At 45.6% G+C, this 22971-nt stretch overlaps 1 protein-coding gene across 7 annotated transcripts in view; it reads right to left on the bottom strand.

Moving 5' to 3' along the window:
* ABAT (4-aminobutyrate aminotransferase) overlaps positions 1-22971 on the bottom strand; it is a 103451-nt gene that overhangs the window by 22050 nt on the left and 58430 nt on the right. For 5 of the 7 annotated variants that reach the window (XM_055241283.2, XM_055241278.2, XM_055241277.2 and 2 more), the window contains exons 3-6: positions 15164-15261; positions 13264-13293; positions 10893-11010; positions 5412-5461 (exon numbers count right to left, since the gene is read on the bottom strand). In XM_055241283.2, coding sequence (XP_055097258.1) covers positions 5412-5461; positions 10893-11010; positions 13264-13293; positions 15164-15261 — 296 coding nt within the window. The remainder of the gene's footprint in view (positions 1-5411; positions 5462-10892; positions 11011-13263; positions 13294-15163; positions 15262-22971) is intronic. The other 2 variants (XM_055241280.2, XM_055241282.2) reach the window with 2 other exon arrangements.

A 22971-nucleotide genomic window follows, 5' to 3' on the forward strand; every position in this document is an offset into this window, starting at 1 on the left:
TTGGACTCAAGAGTGATCTGTCTGTCTGAGCCTCCCAAACTGCTGGGATTACAAGTGTGTGCCACTGTGCCCAACCCTGGAGGGGACTTTAAGGATTATTTCCTTCTGGCTCTGACCTGTTAGTGGGGCTCCTAAGAAATCACATCATGAGAATACGGTGGAAGCAAGCTGGCCCTCACTGGCAGCAGGGAAATGGCTCCCAGAAGGGGACAGCAGGGCTGGCTGGCAGCTTGACAGCCTATCTGGGTCTAGGAACGATGTGGGGGTGATGTTCTTGCTCGAGAAAGCGTGACATTAAGAACAGAAGATATCTGGGACATCGGGTATCAGGATCAAATGACGATAGGTTTCTAAATCCTTGCAGTCAGCTCAGCAGGCTTAGGGTGCAGCATGAAGAGAAGTGGCTTTGGCTTAAGTGGCTGTGCAACCTTGGGCAACTCACTTAACCTCTCTGAGCTTTGGGTTTCTCATCTGCCAAACTGGAGACTCTTCGCTAGGTGCTTGTAAGGAGCCAGTGAGATGATATGGCATACAGAGGATACAGGAGTTCAGTCTCAAAGGAAGAGTCACGCAGAGGGAAAGACCCAGAGGTCATAGGATGGCAGGTGTCTTACTGGGTCAGGGCTGCTGTGCTGTGTGCATTCACTGCAATGTGACTGTGGCACATGCAATGTCCATGATTATTGTATAACTTGTTGGCAATGTCATGAGATGGTCCTGGTGACATAAGAAATAGTAACTGGAGGTCGGGCACAGTGGCTCATGCCTATAATCCCAGTCACTTAGGAGGCTGAGGTGGGAGGATCTTTTGAGTCCAGGAGTTCGAGGCTGCAATGAACTATGATCGAGCCACTCCACTCTAGCCTGGGTGACAGAGAGAGAAAGAAGAAAGAAGAAGAAAGAGAAGAAGGAGAAGGAGAAGGAACAAGAAGGAAGAAAGAAGAAGAAAAAATAAATCATAATTGGAATCCAGCTATTAGATCTAAGGGACATGGTTTCATTTTTAGGAAATCACATGAAGTAATTATGGTGGAGTTTCAGGGTGGTTTGGTTTGGGTGCAAAAGGGTTGATAAACCCCTTCTCGGGACTTTGGTGACCTGGCAGGAACCTGCCCTGTACGAGCAGAATACCATTGCCAACACCTGAGCGCATCTCCAGCCGAAAATTTGGAATACCCAAGATGTCAGCCAGTAGTGCCTCAGCCTAGTGCCCTGGGCATGTCCTGCTGAAAACCTTTTAGCCCGTGGAGGTCAGCTGCCACCTCTCTAAGACTGCGTCAGGGTGCTCTTTTCATCAAGCCCCAAACCCAGTTCCTCTGCAGAACAACTCAACCCAGACTGGGATGGAGAACGTGGATTCACCATCAAATCCCAGCACCAAAAAGAGTGCTTGGCACATTGGAAGCATTCAGTCAATAATCAATTAATGAGCAAATGTCAAGCAATAAGGCTAGAGAAGAAAGTGGGAGGCAGCACTCCAAGGACTTAGCATTTGAGGTGGAGGAGATCGGGACACAGCCGGAAGGCAGTAAGTACTGGGAAAGGGTTCCACACGCGGCACAGTTTGGAGGATGGTTTGGAGGGGGTGAGAAGGGAGGTGGGAGGGATCGATGCGGAGAGGTTGCTGGCAGAAAGCCAGGTGGGGGACATGAGGGTTAGGACCAGTCCCTGACTAGGTGAGAGGGGAGAGAGAAGTGAAAGGTGATGGGGAGATAGGGAAAGTTGGGGAAGCTCCTGGCACAGACAGGGTAGTACTGTCCCCTGAAATCAGAATCCCTGGGCCTTTGTTTTTTGGGATATGTTTTTGTTTTGTTTTGTTTTAGAGGCAAGGTCTCGCTCTGTCACCCAGGCTGGAGTGCAGTGGCGAGATCACAGCTCACTGCAATGACTTCCTGGGCTCAAGCAATCCTCCCACCTCAGCCTCCTGAGTAGCTGGGACTACAGGTATGCACCACCACACCCGGCTAATTTTTTAAAAACAGTTTTCGTAGACACAGGGTCTCATTATGTTGCCCAGGCTGGTCTCCAACTCTTGGCCTCAGGGATCCTTCTGCCTCAGCCTCCCAGAGTGCTGAGATTACAGGCATAAGCCACCACACCCAGCTGGAATCTCTGGGCCTTGACGTCATGTGTTGTTGAGGACGATTCAGCCTCTGGAGGCGGTTGACATTGCAAATGTGTCTGACATGTTTGTTGACACATGTTTTTTCAGCACCAACTGCCAAAGCGTCTGGGATTTGCACAACATTTCAAAACAAAGCCAGGCTTTAGATGTAAACACATTCGGGAACCTCCGGCCGCAGCGGGCCTCATCAGACTCCTTCAGGAGGACACCAGTTCCCTCTACAGCAGCCCCTAAACCGGTCAACTGATTGGAGGCAAGAGTGTCCCCTGGCCCCTCCCACGCAGGGCACACCCATTCAGAAAGAAGAAAATGTGGTTCTTTCCCATTAGCTCCAACTCTGTTTATTTAAAGTGAAGAACATTTGAGGGCTAGGGGTCCCTTTTCTGACCAGGACTGGGTCTTTGTTCCTCCTGCCTTTCTTAGATTTCTTTTTGGGATCTAGTTCCTTGTCATGTGTGGATAACTATGTTACTCTCTGAGTCAAAGAAAAACCCTCCAGTGATACCCCGTGTTGGCGAGGATGTGGCGAGACTGGAACCCTGCCCCGGCTGTGGGAGTGGAGTTGGTGCGATCAGTTTGGAGAACTGTCTGGCAGGATCTGCAGCAGATGTACGTGGCCAGCAGTTCCACTCCGAGCTTCGTATCTAACAGAAACACATAAATGTGTACAGCAAAAGAAACACACACAACCGTCCACAGCAGCGGTCTTCATAAGTGCCCTGAACTGGAGCTATGCAAATACCCACGGACAGTAGGATTACAGGATATCCGCAGAGGGGAACGCTCTAAAGCCGTGAGGATAGACAGTCTGTGATTACACACACCAGGAGGAATCACCCAGACATAATTTTGAATGAAATAAGCCAGACAAGGTGAAGATACACACTGCAAAGCTCCATTTACATGGCAATAAAGAACTGGAGAAATACAACTGGTTGTGGTGGCTCACGCCTGTCATCCCAGGACTTTGGGAGACCGAGGCAAAAGGATTACTTGAGCCCAGGAGTTCGAGACCAGCCTGGGCAACATGGTGAAACCCCATCTCTACCAAAAAAAACCAAAACAAAACAAAAAACAAACAAACAAAATCCAAAAATTAGCTGGGCGTGGTGGTGGGCACCTGTAGTCCCAGCTACTCAGGAGGCTGAGGTGGGAGGATCGCTTGAGCCTGGGAGGTCGAGGCTGCAGTGAGTCAAGATTGCACCCCTGCACTCCAGCCTGGGCAGCGGAGCAAGACTCTGTCTCACGAAAAAAACAAGCAAACAAAACTGGAGAAATGCAGCAATCTGTTAAAAGTAAGGGGAGGGGTCTACTTAATTTGGTTGGAAGGAATAATAACGGGGTGGGGCACGTTCTGATTCCTCATTACAACTCATGCATTCTCAATGGGACTAAAAAAAAAATCTTACTCTGTTCCATGTAAAGCACAGACATAAATACAACACATAGATACACTCCATATGTACTGAACTTTTGTATTACAATTTCATGATAGGGAACAACTAGGAAAATAATGTCTAAAAGCTCCTTAAGGGGATGTTCCAATAACAAGAGTTGTGAAACACTGGTTACGTGGGAAATTCATTGAGTAGTGCGTTTAGGCTGTACGCATGCCTGCCTCGGTGTTATACTTTTTATTTTTATTTTTATTTTTTTTGAGACGGAGTCTCGCTCTGTCGCCCAGGCTGGAGTGCAGTGGCGCAATCTCGGCTCACTGCAAGCTCCGCCTCCCGGGTTCACGCCATTCTCCTGCCTCAGCCTCTCCGAGTAGCTGGGACTACAGGCGCCCACCACCACGCCCGGCTAATTTTTTTGTATTTTTAGTAGAGACGGGGTTTCACCGTGGTCTCGATCTCCTGACGTCATGATCCGCCCGCCTCGGCTGCCCAAAGTGCTGGGATTACAAGCGTGAGCCACCGCGCCTGGCCTATACTTTTTATTTTTTATTTTATTATTATTATTATTATTTTGAGATAAAGTCTCCCTCTGTCGCCCAAGCTGGAATGCAGTGGCAGCATCTCAGCTCACTGCAACCTCCACCTCCTGGATTCAAGCAATTCTCCTGCCTCAGCCTCCCAAGTAGCTGAGATTACAGGCTCGCACCACCATACCTGGCTAATTGTTATATTTTTGGCAGAGACGGGGTTTCACTATGCTGGCCAGCTGGTCTCGAACTCCTGACCTCCCTCAAGTGCTCTGCCCGCCTTGACCTCCCAAAGTGCTGGGATTACAGGCATGAGCCACTGCGCCCAGCCATATTCTTTAGTATAAATGTGCAATGGCTTTCCACCTCTCTTAGGATAGAGACAGGTGTCTTCTATTGCAGGGGTTCTCACGTGGGGTGACTGTATCCATCAGGGGACATCTGGTCATGTCTGCAGACATTTTTCGGTTATCACAACCTCAAGAGGGAGGTGCTACTGGCATTTAGTGGGTAGAGTCCAGGGATGCTGCTCAATGTCTCAAAGCACAGGACAGCCCCCCACAACACAGAATTATCTGGCTATGGATGTCAACAGTGCAAGAGTTCTGAACCCCTAGTCTAGGTGGCATCTGAAAACCCTGTGCCCTGCTGCTACTCCAGTCCTCCTCGGGTCCCTCCCCACTCTCTCTGCTCCGGCCACGCTGCTGCCCTCACCGTTGCCCTCTTCTCCCTGCTGTGACCATTCCTCCCGACTCATGACCTGCTAGACCTTCCTCTCCTTCAGATCTCAGCTGAAAAGTCATTTCCCTGGGAAGCCTCCCTGACACCCACCCTCTCCATCCCCAAATAGCTCAGCTCCTGTGGGTTTATTCTCAGTGCCTCCACTAGCTGTGTGACCTTGGGCAAATACTTAACCACTCTGTGCCTCAGTTTCTGCATCTGAAAAATGGGGATAACAAGAGTACCTGCTTCACAGACTTGTCAATATTATAGCTATAAAGTGCTGAACACAGTGTTTGGTACAAATTACACTCTCCATAAACATTAACTATTAGCATCATTCTTTTATGCCCACAAAGCACTGCCTACCTTACTCCGTAGCACTTAATATGGTTTCAATTCTCTATACATGTGCATGGTTAATTGACTGCCTCCACAGTCAATTAACCATCCCTCCACAGTGGGAATGTGGGCACTGCGTTTTCGTTCATCAAGGCATTCCACACACCTGGCACATAGTATGGGCTCAATACATATTTATGGAATGAATGAATGAAAGGACTATTGCCAAAGTCTGCCCAGTGATTCTGTGAATGGCCATCAACACATTTTGTCTTTATTCTGTGTAACCCCAAGACCTACCGCATTTTGAGGCTGTTGGATGAGTTTCAGCAGGGCGGGGTGGCTGTAACCTGAGGGCAGGAGAGTATTGTTAGAGATCTCATTGCATCCAAGGGTTCCCCATGCCCCTCCCACCTCTCCTTTCCTCTCCCTTCCTTTCCAACCCCGCAACTCTCTTTAACACCAAAGGGTCTTTTATCCTTCGTTGACAAAAAGAGATTCCTGGGGCCCCACCTAACATCCCTGACTCAGAATCTCTCAAGGGGCATCCTAGAAATGCAACAAATTCTCTAGGAGATTCTGATGCTTGTTCGGATCTGAGACCTACTGGACTACAGAAACATAAGGTGAGATCAATGCGCCAGGTGTGGTGGCTCACGCCTGTAATCCCAGCACTTCGGGAGGCCGAGGCGGGGGGATCACCTGAAGTCAGGAGTTCCAGACCAGCCTGGCCAACATGGCGAATCCCCGTCTCTACTAAAAATACAAAAATTAGCTGGGTGGGGTAGCACGTGCCTGTAATCCCAGCTACTCGGGAGGCTGAGGCAGAAGAATCGCTTGAACCCGAGAGGCGGAGGTTGCAATGAGTTGAGATCACGCCACTGCACTCCAGCCTGGGTGACAGTGAGACTCTATTTAAATAAATAAATAAATAAAAAGGGAGATAAATGCAAGAAAATTTCAAGCCTGGGGCTGGCTGGGGAGTGTGGTTCAACAGGCCGGAGTGCTGGATCGCAGACAGGATCCTCACCTTCCTTCCCAGCGCCCATGGGCTGAGTCAAATCTCGACAAATGTTTGCTCAGGGACTCAGCGAGTAGTGATGCCACCTGCGATCTGTGACCCGCATGCCTCGTCCTGCCTTCATACATCTGCTTATTCCCAGAGTCCCACTGCATTTACCATCCAGACTGGGCCTCACATTGCACGACAAGGCTTAGCACACTCGGATTCAGCAATTGCTCTTCTATGAATTTATCCTACCAGTGTGTGTAATGATCAATGAGCATGGATCTTAATTGTGACACTCTGATATCTCAAGACTTGAAAGCAACCTAACATCCATCTATAGTGCGTCAGGGAAATAAGCCTTCCAATATAACGAATCAGCTGTAGAAAAGGGTGAGAGAGATTTATTTGTGCTGAGTTAGAATAATCTCTGAGATCTGCTAAGTGAAGAAGGAGAGACGCAGGATATGTGTGTGCTTACGCACGCACTGAATATCTCTCTAGAAGAAGCAGGTTGCTTCTGGGAGAGGAATTGAGATGGGGCTCAGGCTTAGGAAAGACACTGGTCCCCACTCTATTAAAATTAAAATAACGAGACAATAGGTGCAGCAAACAATAGGTGCAGTATCCCATTTTTTTAAAAAGAAGAAATAAAAAAAGAAAAAAATTAAAATAAAAATGTTTGAAGTTAATTAATAACGATTACACTGTAGTTATGTTAGACTCAGGCAAGACTTGTAATCTTCTAGGGCTTTTTGAAAGACATTCTTCACCATTCTATTGCGTGTTGGCCTCCCCTAACAAGTCAAGCTCCCCTCCCCTCTTCTCCCCTCCCCTCCCCTCCCCTCTTCTCCCCTCCCCTCCCCTCTTCTCCCCTCCCCTCCCCTCTTCTCCCCTCCCCTCCTCTCCCCTCCCCTCCCCTCTTCTCCCCTCCCCTCCTCTCCCCTCCCCTCCCCTCCTCTCCCCTCCCCTCCCCTCCTCTCCCCTCCCCTCCCCTCTTCTCCCCTCCCCTCCCCTCTTCTCCCCTCCCCTCCCCTCCCCTCTTCTCCCCTCCCCTCCCCTCCCCTCTTCTCCCCTCCCCTCCCCTCCCCTCCCCTCTTCTCCCCTCCCCTCCCCTCCCCTCCCCTCTTCTCCTCTCCCCTCCCCTCTTCTTTTCAGCAGAGTCTTGCCTCCTTGCCTAGGCTGGAGTGCAGTGGCACAATCTTGGCTCGTTGCGACCTTTGCCTCCCAGGTTCAAGCAATTCTCGTGTCTCGTGCCTCAGCCTCCGGAGTAGCTGGGTTTATAGGTATGTGCCACCATGCCCGGCAAATTTTTTTTTTTTTTTTTTGAGACAGAGTCTCGCTCTGTTGCCCAGGCTGGAGTGCAGTGGCGCAATCTCGGCTCACTGCAAGCTCCGCCTCCCGGGTTCACGCCATTCTCCTGCCTCAGCCTCCCAAGTAGCTGGGACTACAGGCGCCCGTCACCATGCCTGGCTAATTTTTTGTATTTTTAGTAGAGAGGGATTTCACCGTGTTAGCCAGGATGGTCTCAATCTGCTGACCTCGTGATCCACCCACCTCGGCGGGCGGATCACGAGGTCAGGAGATCCAGACCACGGTGAAACCCCATCTCTACTAAAAATACAAAAAAATTAGCCGGGCGTGGTGGCGGGCGCTTGTGGTCCCAGCTACTCAGAGAGGCTGAGGCAGGAGAATGGCGTGAACCCGGGAGGCAGAGCTTGCAGTGAGCCGAGATTACGCCACTGCACTCCAGCCTGGGCGACAGAGCAAGACTCTGTCTCAAAAAAAGAAAAAAAAAAAAAAGAGATGAAAGCAAAGCTGGTCCCTCTGATCAGGGAAATCCTGCCTTGGGCTTTCGATGCTGTGGGACCCCCACATTTCAGGGCAGGGCAGGGGCAGGCGCCTGCAAGGCAGCTACCATAGAAATAAGCTTGGGACGGCCAGGCGCAGTGGCTCACACCTGTAATCCTAGCACTTTGGGAGACCGAGGCGGGTGGATCACGAGGTCAGAAGATCGAGACCATCCTGGCTAACGCAGTGAAACCTTGTCTCTACTAAAAATACAAAAAAAATTAGCCAGGCATGATGGTGGGCGCCTGTAGTCCCAGCTACGTGGGAGGCTGAGGCAGGAGAATGGCGTGAACCCGGGAGGCAGAGCTTGCAGTGAGCCGAGATCATGCCACGACACTCCAGCCTGGGAGACAGAGCAAGACTCCGTCTTAAAAAAAAAAAAAAAAAAAAGGAATAAGCTTGGGAGGCAGAGAGTTGTTTGTTCACAGCCTGGCTTAGCCTTGGACTCCCTGTGTATGCCAGGAAAATCCTGCAAGCTCTTGAGACTTGGGCCCATCAGTCAACTGGAGGTGATGTTAAAAGACCCTACTCTAAGGCAGTTGTAGCCATTTAATGAGATAACATATAAGGCACTTCGCAATATGCCAGGTACATAGTACATTCTCTATAAGCATTAACTTAAAAAAATCTTTTCAAAGACTACAGATATGGGAGGACAGGTGGCCAGACAGAGAACTTTTAGAACTTCTAGAATTTTTCTGTTTTTTTTTTTACTGAGACAGGGTCTTGCACTGTTGCCTCAGGCTGGAGTGCAGTGGTGTGATCACAGCCCACTGCAGCCTCAAACTCCTCGGCTCCTGAGATCCTCCTGACTGAGCCTCCAGAGTAGCTGGGACTACAGGCATGCACCAGCATGCCTAGCTAATTTTTAAAATTTTTTTGTAGACATTGGGGTTGGGTCTCACTATATTGCCCAGATTGGTCTTCAACTCCTGGCCTCAAGCAATCCTCTTCCCTTGGCCTCCCAAAGTGCTGGGATTAGCAGCATGCACCACCGTGCCCGACCAAACTTCTAGTTTTTTAAACAAATGCTGCTAATCTGATTCCCTGACCTTCATGCACACAGTGGCTAGCTGGGCATTCACACTGAGGGAGTCCTGGGGGGTGGGTCACAATCCCACAGCTAATATAGAGTCAGGATTTGAAGCCAGGACAACTCAAGAGCCCATCCCTTCCACTCCCACACAAAGGGGAGATGGGGTTTTTTAACTCTTGTCTCCAAAATGCCTTCCATAGCTGAGGCATTCCTGAATGATGGACTTCCCCAAAAGAATGAGTCATCCGCTTACTGTCTAATCTCATGTTAGTGGGAAATAAATAGGTGTGAGGAAATGAGCAGGGGAAGAAGAGGAGGAGTGACAGCCAAGGCTGGGTCTCAGGGAAAGGCTCCAGGCTGCTGAGCAGGGTCCAAAGGGAGGTGCTGACAGCGAGCGGAGGATGCCCCGGGTTCCTCTGCACCAGAAGAACCAGCATTAGATGATGTGAAGGGACAGGTTTCATCAGACACAGCCTATGGACCACTGAATGCAGCCAGGAATCCATCAGCCAAACAAACGTTAACCATCCAAGCTGCAAATAGCAGCTACCTGCATTTCCAATTTAGCCCTGTCCATCCTGCTGTGTGCCCTTTTACACAGCGAGTCACACTCTATATAGCTGGGAGGTGAGCCTGGGGAGGCAGACGCTGTGGGCATCCCACCGAGGTCACTTTTACTGGGCAGGTCACCGTTTCCCAGCTGCTGTGTGTGTTGGTTGATAATAACTGCAGCTGCCTCCTTGCCTGGAAAATTGCCCTTGGCAAATGGAAGCCACTTTGCCGAGATTATACAAGTTCTCCCCTCTGGCAGCTGATGGGTGATGACTGGCTGGTGAAGGGGCATAAAAAGCCAGGCCCTTTGCTTCAGTCTGAGACCAACTCTGGGGTGTGGTGTATGTTCCAGAGCCCCAAGTGGGGTCAGGCTGTGGATAGTTCTAGCTGAGACCTCATCCCTCTTAGCTTCTTCCCCCTGCCCCAGGCTGTTTCCTTTCCTCCCCTTTCTCCTGAGAGCTCTCCCTCAATCAATAACCTGCCCAAGAATCCCTACCTCTGGCTGGGTTCAGTGGCTCACACCTGAAATCCTAGCACTTTGGGAGGCCGAGGCGGGAGGATCACTTGAGTCCAGGAGTTCGAGACCAGACTGGGCAGCATAGTGAGACCCCGTCTCTACAAAAAATAAAATTAGGCTGGGCATAGTGGCTCACACCTGTAATCCCAGCACTGTGGGAGGCTGAGGCAGGCAGATCACTTGTGGTCAGGAGTTCTAGACTACCCTGGTCAACATGGTAAAACCCCATCTCTACTAAAAATACAAAAATTAGATAGGCATGGTGGCGTGCGCCTGTAATCCCAGCTACTCAGGAGGCTGAGGCACGAGAATCGCTTGAACCCGAGAGGTAGAGGTTGCAGTGAGCCAAGATCATGCCACTTCACTCTAGCCTGGTCAACAGAACAAGACTTCGTCTGAAAAAAAAAAAAAAAAAGGAGGGAAAAAGGAAATCTTCACCTCAGGCTCTTCTTCGAGGAAACTCAACCTAAGACGCCTACCTGGGGGCCACTGTGGTCAAACAGATGGGTTTGCATTCTAGCTATGATTCCTACGCAAGGTACCAAACCTTTCTACGCTTTGTTTACCTATCTGCAAAATGGGGATATTAATACATACTTACCTTGTGGAATTTGGGGAAGGAGTAGATGAGAGAGGACATATAATATGTCTAATAATATACCCTTTACACATTATTTATTTTTTTCCTACCCCTGGGTGAAGTGTCAGGCAACACTCTGGGATGTGCCTGCTGGAAGCCACATCCTAATACCTGGATAGCCACAACTAGGAGAGACAGAAACAGAGGTTATATCCAAGGAGCGATTTCCCAGCTCTTACCTATGGGGACAGAGGAGATCTGGCAATAAAGATCCAGCATGCGGTTGCCGTCCACATCAACCAGGTAATTGCCTCGGCTCTCTTCGAAATTGCAGAAAAAATGCACAGCCTCTGCATTCTTGGAGAAAGAAAAGACCAACTCAGGCTCACTGCCACTCCCTAGATTCTTGGCCTTTCAGGATTAAGCTTGAATCAGTGAAGTACACCATATCGTGACTATCTGTGGACACACAGAGGCATCTGTGGGTGCCGGCAATGTATTTCTTGTTTTGGTTAAGTGCATGGGTGGTTTGCTTTACAATAGTTCAGTAAGCTGTGATTTTATATTTTATGAATTTTTCTGTATGTGTTTTATACATCAGAACAAAAAAAGAGATACAAATCTGAAGTCAATTCTGTTAAGATATGTATGGTAAACCTTAGAGGAAACTCAAAGAAAACTAAAATATGTAGTAATCATTAAAGAAATAAAAATGTTACACTGGAAAGTACTCAATACAAAACGAGTAACATTACAAGAGGGCTGAGCGCAGTGCCTCATGCCTGTAATCCCAGTACTTTGGGAGGCCGAGGCAGGTGGATCATTTGAAGTCAGGAGTTCGAGACCCGTGTGGGCAACATGGTGAAACCCTGTCTCTACTAAAAAATACAAAAATTAGCCAGGCTTGGTGGTGCATGCCTGTGATCCCAGCTATGCAGGAGACTGAGGGAGGAGAATCACTGCACCCGGGAGGCGGAGGTTGCAGTGAGCTTAGATTGTGCCACTACACTCCAGCCTGGGGTGACAGAGAGACTCCATCTCAAATAAAAAACAAAAACATTAAAAGAGGAACAAAAGGGCTGGGTGCAGTGGCTCACGCCTGTAATCCCAGCACTTTGGGAGGCTGAGGCAGGTGGATTACCTGAGGTCAGGAGTTCGAAACCAGCCTCAACATGTTGAAATCTTGTCTCTACCGGGCATAGTGGCGGGCACCTGTAATCCCGGCTACTTGGGACGCTGAGGCAGGAGAATCACTTGAACCCAGGAGGCGGATGTTGCAGTGAGCCGAGATTGTGCCACTGCACACCAGATGGGTGACAGAGTGAGACTTCATCTCAAAAAAAAAAAAAAAAAAAAAAAAGGCCGGGTGTGGTGGCTCATGCCTGTAATCCAGCACTTTGGGAAGCCGAGGCAGGTGGATCACGAGGTCAGCAGTTCGAGACCAGCTTGACCAACATGGTGAAACCCCATCTCTACTAAAAATACAAAAAAATTAGCTGGGTGTGGAGGTGGGCGCCTGTAATCTCAGTAACTTGAGAGGCTGAGGCAAGAGAATTGTTTGAAACCGGAAGGCAGAGATTACAGTGAGCCAAGATTGCACCACTGCACTCTAGCCTGGGCAATAAGAGCAAAACTCCCTCTAAAAAAAAAAAAAAAAAAAAGAGGAACAAAAGAAAGAAGACATATAGAGAATAACAATAAATGGCAGCTGTAAACACAACCATATGAATAATAACATTAACTATGAATGGATGAAACAATCCAATCAAAAGGCAGAGATTGTCAGACTGGATAAAAAGAACCAACTCTATGCTGTTTACCGCAGACACTTTAGATTCAAGAACACAAATAGTTTGAAAGTAAAAAGATGGAGAAATGTATCTGATGCACACAGCAACCATAAGAAAGCTAGAAGGAGTTGTACTCATATCAGAAAAAATAGACTATAAAAAATATTACTAGAGAGAAAGAGAGAATATTATAAAGGGTCAATCCACTAAGAAGATATGACAATAATGAATGTATTTGCACCTAACAACAGAGCCCTGAATACATAGAGCAGAAACAGAATCAAAGGGAAAAACAATTTTATAATAATAGTTGGAGATGTCAACATCTGGCACTCCATAATGGATAGGACAACTAGGCAGAAGATTAGCAAGGAAATAGAAGACTTGAACAATATTCTAAAAGCAACCAGACCTAAGAAACATCTATAGAACACTCTGCCCAACAACAGCAGAATACAGATTCTTCTCAAGTACATATGGAATATTCTCCAGGCTAGACCATACTCTAGGCCATTAAAAAAAGGCTCAATAAATTTAACAGGATTGAAATCACAAAAATATGTTTCCAACCATAACGAAATGAAACTAGAAATCAATGACAGAAATAAATTTGGGAAATTTACCAAAGTGTAGAAATTAAACATGATGTAAATATCCAACGGGTCAAAGAAGAAATCACAAACGAAATGAGAAAAAATGTTTAGAACAAAAGTCAGCTACATTTTTTTTTAAAAAAGAGCCAGAACAGATTAAGCATCTGTCTTTTAGCTCAATTTTGATAAAGAAGCAACAGAAAGAACTTTACCTCATTCTCACGTACCTGAATTATATTCAGCTGTTTCATTAACTCCTGCAGGCAAGAAGAACAAAAGCATTATAGCAAGTCCACACTCTTGCCAAAATAGCTTAAAATCTTTCACGTTTTCCCAAGTCTTGGCATTTTTTTTCCTTTTGCCAATAACTTAATATTTTATTAGTCAACAATATTACTTTAAAAATTACTTGATATAAATAGTTGGCAGGAAACTATTCCATTACACACTTAAATTACTAGTATAATAGACAGGCTGGAAATTCAGACACCTGAAAGGTAAAAATAAACTAAAAGATAAAATAAACTAAAATATTCAGCAAGAAAATCTTAAGCTGAAGGTGTTTATCTAGTGTCCATAAAAACATAGATTCTCTGTTGTATGGGGAAAAAAGGTGTTAACACCTCATTAAGAATATAAATAACTGAAAATATTAACTTGCATATCGATAACCATTTATAATCATAATCCAAACACTCACTCCATAAACCACTTGTACTTTATACAGAAACAGGGAATTAGAAACTAGCTGCTTTGATATTACAAAGATTTCAACTCCAAAAGTAATTCAACGTAAAATAGATGTTAGCAGTTAGTGTCATAAAATTATATACTTCCACATAAAAACACAGGATAATATTCATGACAAGAATATGAAAAGGTATTCCAAGAACTTTACTACTACTGGATTAAAATCTATTTCCACAATAGAAATATGCATTTAAAATATCTCCTATTTTGTTAGCAAAACACTATCCAAAATAACTACAATCACTTACATTAGTACAAAGATTTCTGGATTTATAAAATAGTTGCAATGACAAAAGAAGTAGGTTTTGACAGTTAAAAAAAGACATTATGGATAAAATATGCAAAATATACAAAGAAAAAATAAATTTGCATTAGAAAGCTTTCAAGATCAAGTTCAAGGGCATTTGATCTCTGAGCCCTGTGCCATGTAACATTGCCATGTTCTTCCACTGTTGTTTGGATGTTGTACCCCAGCCCTTGACTCTGGACTTAAGGCAAGCTGTGACTTGCTTTGGCCAGCAGAAGGAGGCAGCAGTGATGGCGGATCCATGCGGAGCCCGGGCCTCAGTAGAACTGTAGCATGTTCTCCTCTTGCTTTTGTACACCTTTGCCATTGCCTTGAGGACAAGCCCCGTCTAGCCTTCTGGAGCATGGCAGACACATGGAGCAGAACCAAATCACTGCAGTGATTCAAGCCACGCCTAACCTAGATCAACTGACAGCCAGCTGTCCCCCAGGCATGGAGGTGAGCCCAACAGAGATGCCTACCCAACTCCCAATGAACCTTGAATGCACAAGCAATTGGCTTGCTCTATGCTAGTGGGATTTTTGTGGCTGTTTGTTATGAAGCATTACTGTGGTAACAGAAAACTGATACATCTCCTCTGTGATGCCTTCATTGGCTTTTTTTTTTTTTTTTTTTGAGGTGGAGTCTCGCTCTGTTGCCCAGGTTGGAGTGCAGAGGCACGATTTCAGCTCACTGCAACCTCTGCCTCCCAGATTCAAGTGATTCCCTTGCCTCAGCCTCCCAAGTATCTGGGACTACAGGCCCCTGCCACCACTCCCGGCTAATTTTTGTATTTTGAATAAAGACAGGGTTTCACTACGTTGGCCAGGCTGGTCTTGAACTCCTGACCTCAAGGGATCCGCCCGCCTCAACCTCTCAAAGTGTTGGGATTACAGGCATGAGCCACCATGCCCAGCCCTTCTTTGGCTTCTTATGGCAAAATGGCCTAATTGAATATCTCGGATCTCTGGTGGTGAACTCTCTGACAGCAGCTGACAATCAATACAGGTCCCTAAGCTTGCCTGTGATCCTGCTTCTTAGGCGCCCTTCTCCCTTTTCCAAAAAACCCCACCCAGATGTGCTCAACTCACCCGAGATCTAGGCCCTGGGACTTCCGTCTTCATCAGAGGCCCATCATAATCAAATTCAACGTCGACTTTGGCTGCGGCTTGACTAATGTGTCTGGATCCTGCAGTAAAAAAAGACAATGAGAAATCCCGAAATCCCTGGTGACAGCAGAGATCATGAGGATTCTGCCTTGACAGATGCCCAATGTCCCTAACAGAGGTAGTGCCAGGACCTTAGCCCCATCCCAGCCAGACTACCCCAGAACACTGCATCTGGACAGACCAACTGCGTCACCACAAGGACACTGCAGATTCTAAAAACGGGAAAACCCAGTGTCAGCAAAGTTGTAGGCAAATAGGCATGCCCCTGTTTTACTGGCATGAGTACAAGCTGATGCCAGCTTTCTTTGCATTTATTCATTCATTTATTTTTTGAGACAGGGTCCTGCTCTATTGCCCAGGCTGGAGTGCATTGGCCCCAACAAGGCTCACTGCAGCCCTGACCTTCCAAGGCTCAGGTGATCCTTCTGCCTCAGCCTCCTGAGTAGCTGGGATTACAGGTGTGCACCACCACACCCAGCTAATTTTGGTATTTTTAGTAGAGACGGGGTTTCGCTACGTTGCCCAGGCTGGCCTCAAACTCCTGGTCTCAAGCAATCCACCTGCCTTGACTTCCCAAAGTGCTGGGATTACAGGTGTGAGCCACCATGCCTGATCTGATGCCAGCTTTCTATTTCTTTCAACTGAGCAATCTCATTTTTTATGATTCATCCTTAGAAAATAATGGGACCAGTACACAAAGATGGAGGTAAACAATATTCATCATATGTTGTCTGTTTAACAGCAAAGAGGGCCAGATGCAGTCGCTCATGCCGGTAATCCCAGAACTCTGGGGGTCGAAGGTGGGTGGATCCCTTGAGCTCAGAAGTTCAAGACCAGCTTAGGCAACATGGTGAAACCCCATCTCTACCAAAAAACCCAAAAAACAAAAATTAGCCAGGCGTGGTGTTACATGCCTTTAGTTCCAGCTACTTGGGAGGCTGAGGTGGGAGGATTGCTTCAGCCTGGGAGGTTGAGGCTGCAGTGAGCCATGATTGCAGCACTTCAGCCTGGGCAACAGAGTGAGACGCTGTCTCAACAAACAAACAAAAAACAAAGGGAAAACAACCTAAACGTCCAGCACCGGAAGTCAGCTAAGTAGAATGTGGCATAGTCAACCATTTCATGGAATATTATGCACCCATCAATTGTTTTGAGGTTGACATTTTAAATATTTATGGATACGGAAAGATGCCCGTGGTACTAGCATGTGAAAAATCAGATTCTAAAAATTAACGAAATTTTGTAAAAATGTAATCTACATCCAAATGTATATAGACCAAAGTTTCTCAGCCTTGACAATATTAACATTTTGGGCTGGATAATCCTCTGTTGTGAGGCGCTGTCCTGTGTATTATAGAACGCTTAGCAGCATCCCTGGCCTCTACCCACCAGAGGCCAGGAGCACCCATCCCCAGTTGTGCCAATCAAAATTACCTAGGAAGGAATCATCACATTTCTAAATTCAGGTGGTCCCATTTAATAAATGGTTTCTGTTTTAAAAATAAAGTTTTGGTCTGACATGGTTGAGATCTATGTCCCTGCCCAAATCTCATGTTAAAATGTAATTCCTAATGCTGGAGGTGGGGTCTTGTGGGAGGTGACTGGATTATGGGGACAGTTTCTCATGGCATAACACCATCCCACTTTGTGCTGTCATGGAGAAAGTAAGTTCTCACGACACCTGGTTGTTTGTTTATTTATTTATTTATTTTTGAGACAGAGTGTCACTCTGTTGCCCAGGCTGGAGTGCAGAGACACCATCCCGGCTCACTGCAACCTCTGCCTCCCAGGTTCAAGTGATTCTCCTGCTTCCGCCTCCCAAGTAGCTGGGATTACAGGTACCTACCACTACGCCCTGCTAATTTTTGTATTTTTAGCCTGGCTGAGGTCTGGTTGTTTAGAAGTGTGTGGCTGGCCAGGCACAGTTGCTCATGCCTGTAATCCCAGCGCTTTGGGAGGTTGAGGCAAGTGGATCACCTGAGGTCAGGAGTTCAAGACCAGCCTGGCCAACATGGCGAAATCCTGTCTCTAACAAAAATACACAAATTAGCCGGGTGTGGTGGCAGGCACCTGTAATCCCAGCTACTAGGGAGGCTGAGGCATGAGAATCGCTTGAACCCAGGAGGCAGAGTCTGCAGTGAGCCAAGATTGTGCCACTGCACTTCAGACTGAGTGACAAAGCAAGACTCCATCTCAAAAGCAAAAAAGAAACGTGTGGCTCCTCCCTACTTGCTCTCTTGCTCCTATTCCTACCATGTGAGGCGCCTCGCCCGCCCTTTGCCTTCCACCATGATTGGAAGTTTCCTGAGGCCTCCCCTGAAGCTGAGCAGATGCCAGCATCATGCTTCCTGTACAGCCTGCAGAACCACGAGCCAATTAAACCTCTTTTCTTTAAAAATTACCCAATCCCAGGTATTTTTTTTTGTAGCATTGCAAGAACAGACTAATACCTGGTCACGCATCATTTGTTGGAAATGCATTTCACATTTTCCACATAATGTATAATGAATTTACAGAGGGTGTTTGATTTCCCGGCTTAATCCCACAAATCTTTTTAGCTCCACATGTTGCTGAAACACAAAGGGTAGCTCAAGCCCAAGCCATGCTGATCCCTGAGTGAAAGACAGGTGCGGTGAATCCAAGACAAGTGTGTGAGGGTTTACTGTCAGGAACCCCTAGTAATCCCTTTAGTGTTACTGTTGATTTTTCACTTTCCTGGTACTATTTGGTGGTCGGGAAATGTTAGTTCCTGTTACTGGGGTTGCCATAATTGTACCAAACTAGGGAATCAGTGGACACTTTATATAAATTACATAAATAATCTAATTTCATCTTCATATATATAATAAACAAAAATATATATTATATAACAATATATATTATATATTATAACTAAAATATATTATTTATTATAACTAAATAGATATATATTACAACTAAAATATATATTATATAACTAAAATATATATTATATATTATAACTAAAATATATATTATATAATATAACTAAAATATATATTATATAATATAACTAAAATATATATTATATAATATAACTAAAATATATATTACATATTATAACTAAAATATATATTATATAATATATTATAAAATATATATAACATATATATATATATATAGATATAGATATATAAAACTGTTTCCATTACACAAGAGGGAACTCTAAAGCTCAGAGAAGTTAAGAAATGTGCCAAGATCTCCCGTGACACACACACACACACACACACACACACCCAGACACAACACGCAGATAGCTTGTTGAACTATAGAAAGCTATGAGATTTGGAAACATATTTAAATTCACTCTTAATTCTCCATAATTGCTTTTGTTATCAAAGAAGGTTTCTGAATTAATTATGTAACTCATGCTGTCTTTTGAACATAAAGTACTGTTAAAATACAGCACTACATTTATATAAGGATGAAGAAAAACAGCTTTTATTTTCTTCTCTTTGATCTGAAAAAGGGAATTCCTAAAAGTACTCCATTAGAAGAGAGCTATAGGTCCTAGAACATATCGATGACTTTTTTTGTTTTTAAAGAAATGAGGTCTCGCTATGTTGCCCAGCCTGGCTTTGAACTCCTGGGCTCAAGTGATCCTCCTGCCTCAGCCTCCCATGTAGCTAGGACTACAGGCACACAACACTGTGCCTGCCTCCTTTTTTTTTTTGAGACAGGGTCTCACTCAGTCGCCCAGGCTGGAATGCAGTGGTGCGATCTCAGCTCACTGCAACCTCTGCATCCCGGTTTCAAGCAATCCTCTCACCTTAGCCCCCTGAGTAGCTGGGATCACAGGCATGCGCCACCATGCCCGGCTAATTTTTTGCATTTTTGGCAGAGAAGGGGTTTTGCCATGTTTCCCAGGCTGGTCTCGAACTCCTGAGCTCAGGCAGTCCACCCGCCTCGGCCCCCCAAAGTGCTGGGATTACAGGCATAAGCCACCGTACCTGGCCCTACCTTTTTACACTAAACTATTTATCTTTTCCTTCGCCAGAACTCAGGATTACTGGAGAGCATTGATTCCAACTAGATCTTCAGGGATGCATATTTTGATAAAAATAGCTCTTCACCGGTGCAGATCTTGCTTTATTTCCAGCAAAGTGGGAAAATGAAAAATTAGAAATTAGCAAGCTGTTCTTAAATGAGGACACACACGTCCTCCTTTCTTTTCTCCAGAAAGTGTCTTGACATTGCATTGTAGCAATCAGATTTCTTGGGAACTGGAGTGTGCAAATACTGGGAATGGGAGCAGTTCACAGGGGGAGCTGCAGCTGAATGGATCCAGAGAGAAATGACTGGAGAGCGTGGGATGAAGTGGAGCTGCAATAGTGAGGATGTCAAGGCCATGGGGAAACAGGAGCTGGGAGACGTGGTGAAGAAAGGATGAGAACTGGCCAACTGGGAGCTATGGGGCACAAGCCAGAAATGCTGAGGACAGGTGCAAGGCAGATGGGTCTGTTCCAAGAACTGTATCAGTTCCTATCATGTTTTCCATTAAGTTTGTTTGCAACTGCGCTATCAGAAAGGTGGGGAATGGGGAAATTAACACATATTCAGTCTTTACTAAAATGCTAGGCTGGCCCTATTTAGGCAAACTCCCATCTATTTTAAGTAATCCACAATTAAATACAACAATATAGATAGGTATTGTTGTTCACAGTTTACAGATGAGGATCAGAGACGTTAAGTGACCTTCCCAATGTCACACAGCTAATGAGTTGAAGAGTCAGTACTGGAACCCAGGTTCTTGCAATCCCAATACTACTGCTTTTCCTTCTATATCTCAATGTTGGCATTTTTAAAAGAGGAAAATCACCAAATAATATTATTGAATATTCTCTTAATGATGACATATAACACCATACACCACAAGAGAACAGAACAAAAATTGAAGGGACAAGTAAACCTTGTCTTGGATCTCATCTATGAAGACATACAAGCAGATTCAAGTGTGTATTGAGCACTTAGGGTGAACAAACCAGGAATCATCCGGAGCAATTTACATGGCTTATCTCATTTAATTCTCATAAACCCCTATGACGTAAATGTTATTATTCTTACATTACAGAAGAAGACAGTGAGGCTCAGAGAGGTTAATTAATTTGCCCAAGATCACACAGCTAGCAAGTGGTTAGCAGGAAACTTGCCCATCTGACCTGTTTCCTAGAAGCTATGAATGGAACTGAGGCTATCTTTGATTTCATCTAGTGCTAGCCTTTGAATGAAACATTTGCAGCAAAACCACACACTTCTCCCAAAGGCAAATTTTGATCATGATCACAAAGATGCAAAAAACCAGTTTGAATTAATACTGAATGATCAAGCATTTTCATTTATGAATAAAATAACACATCCAGAAGGCAAGAGTGTGTTATTGACACATAAGACCAGACACAGCGGGTGAATGGTCCATCCAGCCTGGCCCTCTGGGGCTCACGGCCCTCAGTGGCCATGCCAAGCCAGAGTCCATCTTTAGCTCCAAACTATGCAGCGGCCAGCAAACATTTTTAATGTTCTCTTGATCTTTAGACCGAGCGTGATAAACGAATGTCGTGTTCCCAAACGGCCAAAGCTCTGTATGTGAGCCTGGCCAGAATGAAGGTTAAGTCCAACTGGAGTTGTTTGCTCTGCTTTTCTGTTAAAATTTTTTTTTAATCTGCTCCTGCAACTGTCCACCCCACTTATTTTGTGATAAAATGCTTATTGAGGAAGATACCAATAAGCAACATGGAAAAAAGAAAACACATTTAATTTTCTACCCAGCGATAACAATTTTGATGTGGTCTCCCACTCTCTGTATCCTATCTACCAACGTAAGATTATTAATTTTGGGGAGGCATAAAATGATGCCATTGGGAACACCATGTCAGATCGTTAACTATCGTCACTTTAATGGCCTCACAGTGACCTGGTGGAGACACCATGGAGAAGCAGGAAAATGCAGTGGGTATGGTTGCAGGCTGAGGCTTCCATTTTTGGCACCCTCTCTTGCTTTGAGGGAGCAGTTGCCACATTGTAAGCGGCTCTGTGAAGAGGTCCACATATCGAGGAACTGACAGTGGCTTCTGGCTGACAGCCTCCAAAAAGCTGAATCCAGCCGCAACCCTGTAAGTGGGACGGCCAGTGAATCCTCCAACCGCCAAGTTGAGCCATCAGATGAGACCACAGCCCCGGCTGACAGCTCCATTACACCCTCATGACAGACCTTGAGACAGAGGATCTAGCTAACTTACCCCTGGATTCCCAACCCACAGAAACTGTGACATAATAAACATAGGATCCCAATGTGCTAAATTTGGAGGTATGTGTTATGTGGCAGCAGATAACCAATACAGTGGCTCGGGTCCTGGAGCCAACTGGGCTTAGCTTAAAAGCCTGGCTCAGCCGCGTATCAGCTCTGTGGCTCTGGCAACTTAATTTCCCTGACTTGAAGTTTCCTTTACCTTAAGGAGTGGTGGTGAGGGCTAAATGGGTTAAAAGTAAGCTGTAATTCCTATCATTTTTTAATCCTTCCCCTGGTTGCTACTTGCCTAAAAGCAGTGTACGAGAGTACACATATTCGTGTATCTTTGCCAACACTGTGTTTTGGTATTCTTAAAAAACCATATTCTGGCTTACTAGATATCCCAAATCGATAAGTCAAAGGAAAACACAAAATCTCACCATATGGTTTTCTAAATCATAAATGTGCCAGAAAAGATTCAGCTCCAGCCAAGAAAATGCAGAAGAGGTAAAGGTAAGGAACTCTGTGATTTAGCCATTTCTATTTTTTTTTTTTTTTGCATTGTGCCTGTATTTCCATGCTTGTAAAATGGGAGTTAGGACCCACCTTACTGTAAATACAAATAAAGTGCTTTCACATGAACCATAACCTCTGCCTCCAGGGTTCTAAGTGATTCTCCTGCCTCAGCCTCTCAAGTAGCTGGGATTATGGGTGCGCACCACCATGCCCAGCTAATTTTTGTATTTTTAGTAGAGATGGAGTTTCATCATGTTGGCCAGGCTGGTCCTGAACTCCTGACCTCAGGTGATCCACCCGCCTCAGCCTCCCAAAGTGTTGGTATTATATGTGTGAGCCACTGTGCCTGGCCCATATGAACCATTTCTTCTAATGCAAGAAATTTGTGAAATAGGAAGGATACGATTATTAGACCCATTTTCCTGATGAGAAAACTGAGGCTTGGATAAGGTCTATCGGTTAGGCTCACTTGGTTAATGTGTGGTGAAGCCGGTAACCCAACCACATGAATCTTGATCTAGTGCTCTTCCCATGGTGTCTCCTTAGGAAGGCTCAGATGTCCTTGAGAATGACCTTTAAAGATGGTGCCACATGCGCCACCAGGCTGGAGCTCCACAAAAGCCACATCTCTTTCTTCAGTGCCACATCCTCAATACCCAGCACAGCACTTGGCATGCAGTAGGTGCCCAACAGCCTTAGTTATGGAATGAATGAATCGTCTGTGCCAGACTCTCTTTCTGACTTGGAACCCTCCATACCTATATCTTTCTGATTTGTTTTAGCATAATTATGGGTAAACATTAATATGCCTCTCTTATAAATAAACAAATAAATAAATAAATAAAGCAAAACCTCGGCCGGGTGCAATGGCTCACGCCAGTAATCCCAACACTTTGGGAGGCCGAGATGGGTGGATCACTTGAGGTCAGGAGTTGGAGACTAGCCTGGCCAACATGGTAAAACCCTGTCT

This window comes from Symphalangus syndactylus, chromosome 14 (genome assembly GCF_028878055.3).
Source record: "Symphalangus syndactylus isolate Jambi chromosome 14, NHGRI_mSymSyn1-v2.1_pri, whole genome shotgun sequence".
NCBI lineage: Eukaryota > Metazoa > Chordata > Mammalia > Primates > Hylobatidae > Symphalangus > Symphalangus syndactylus.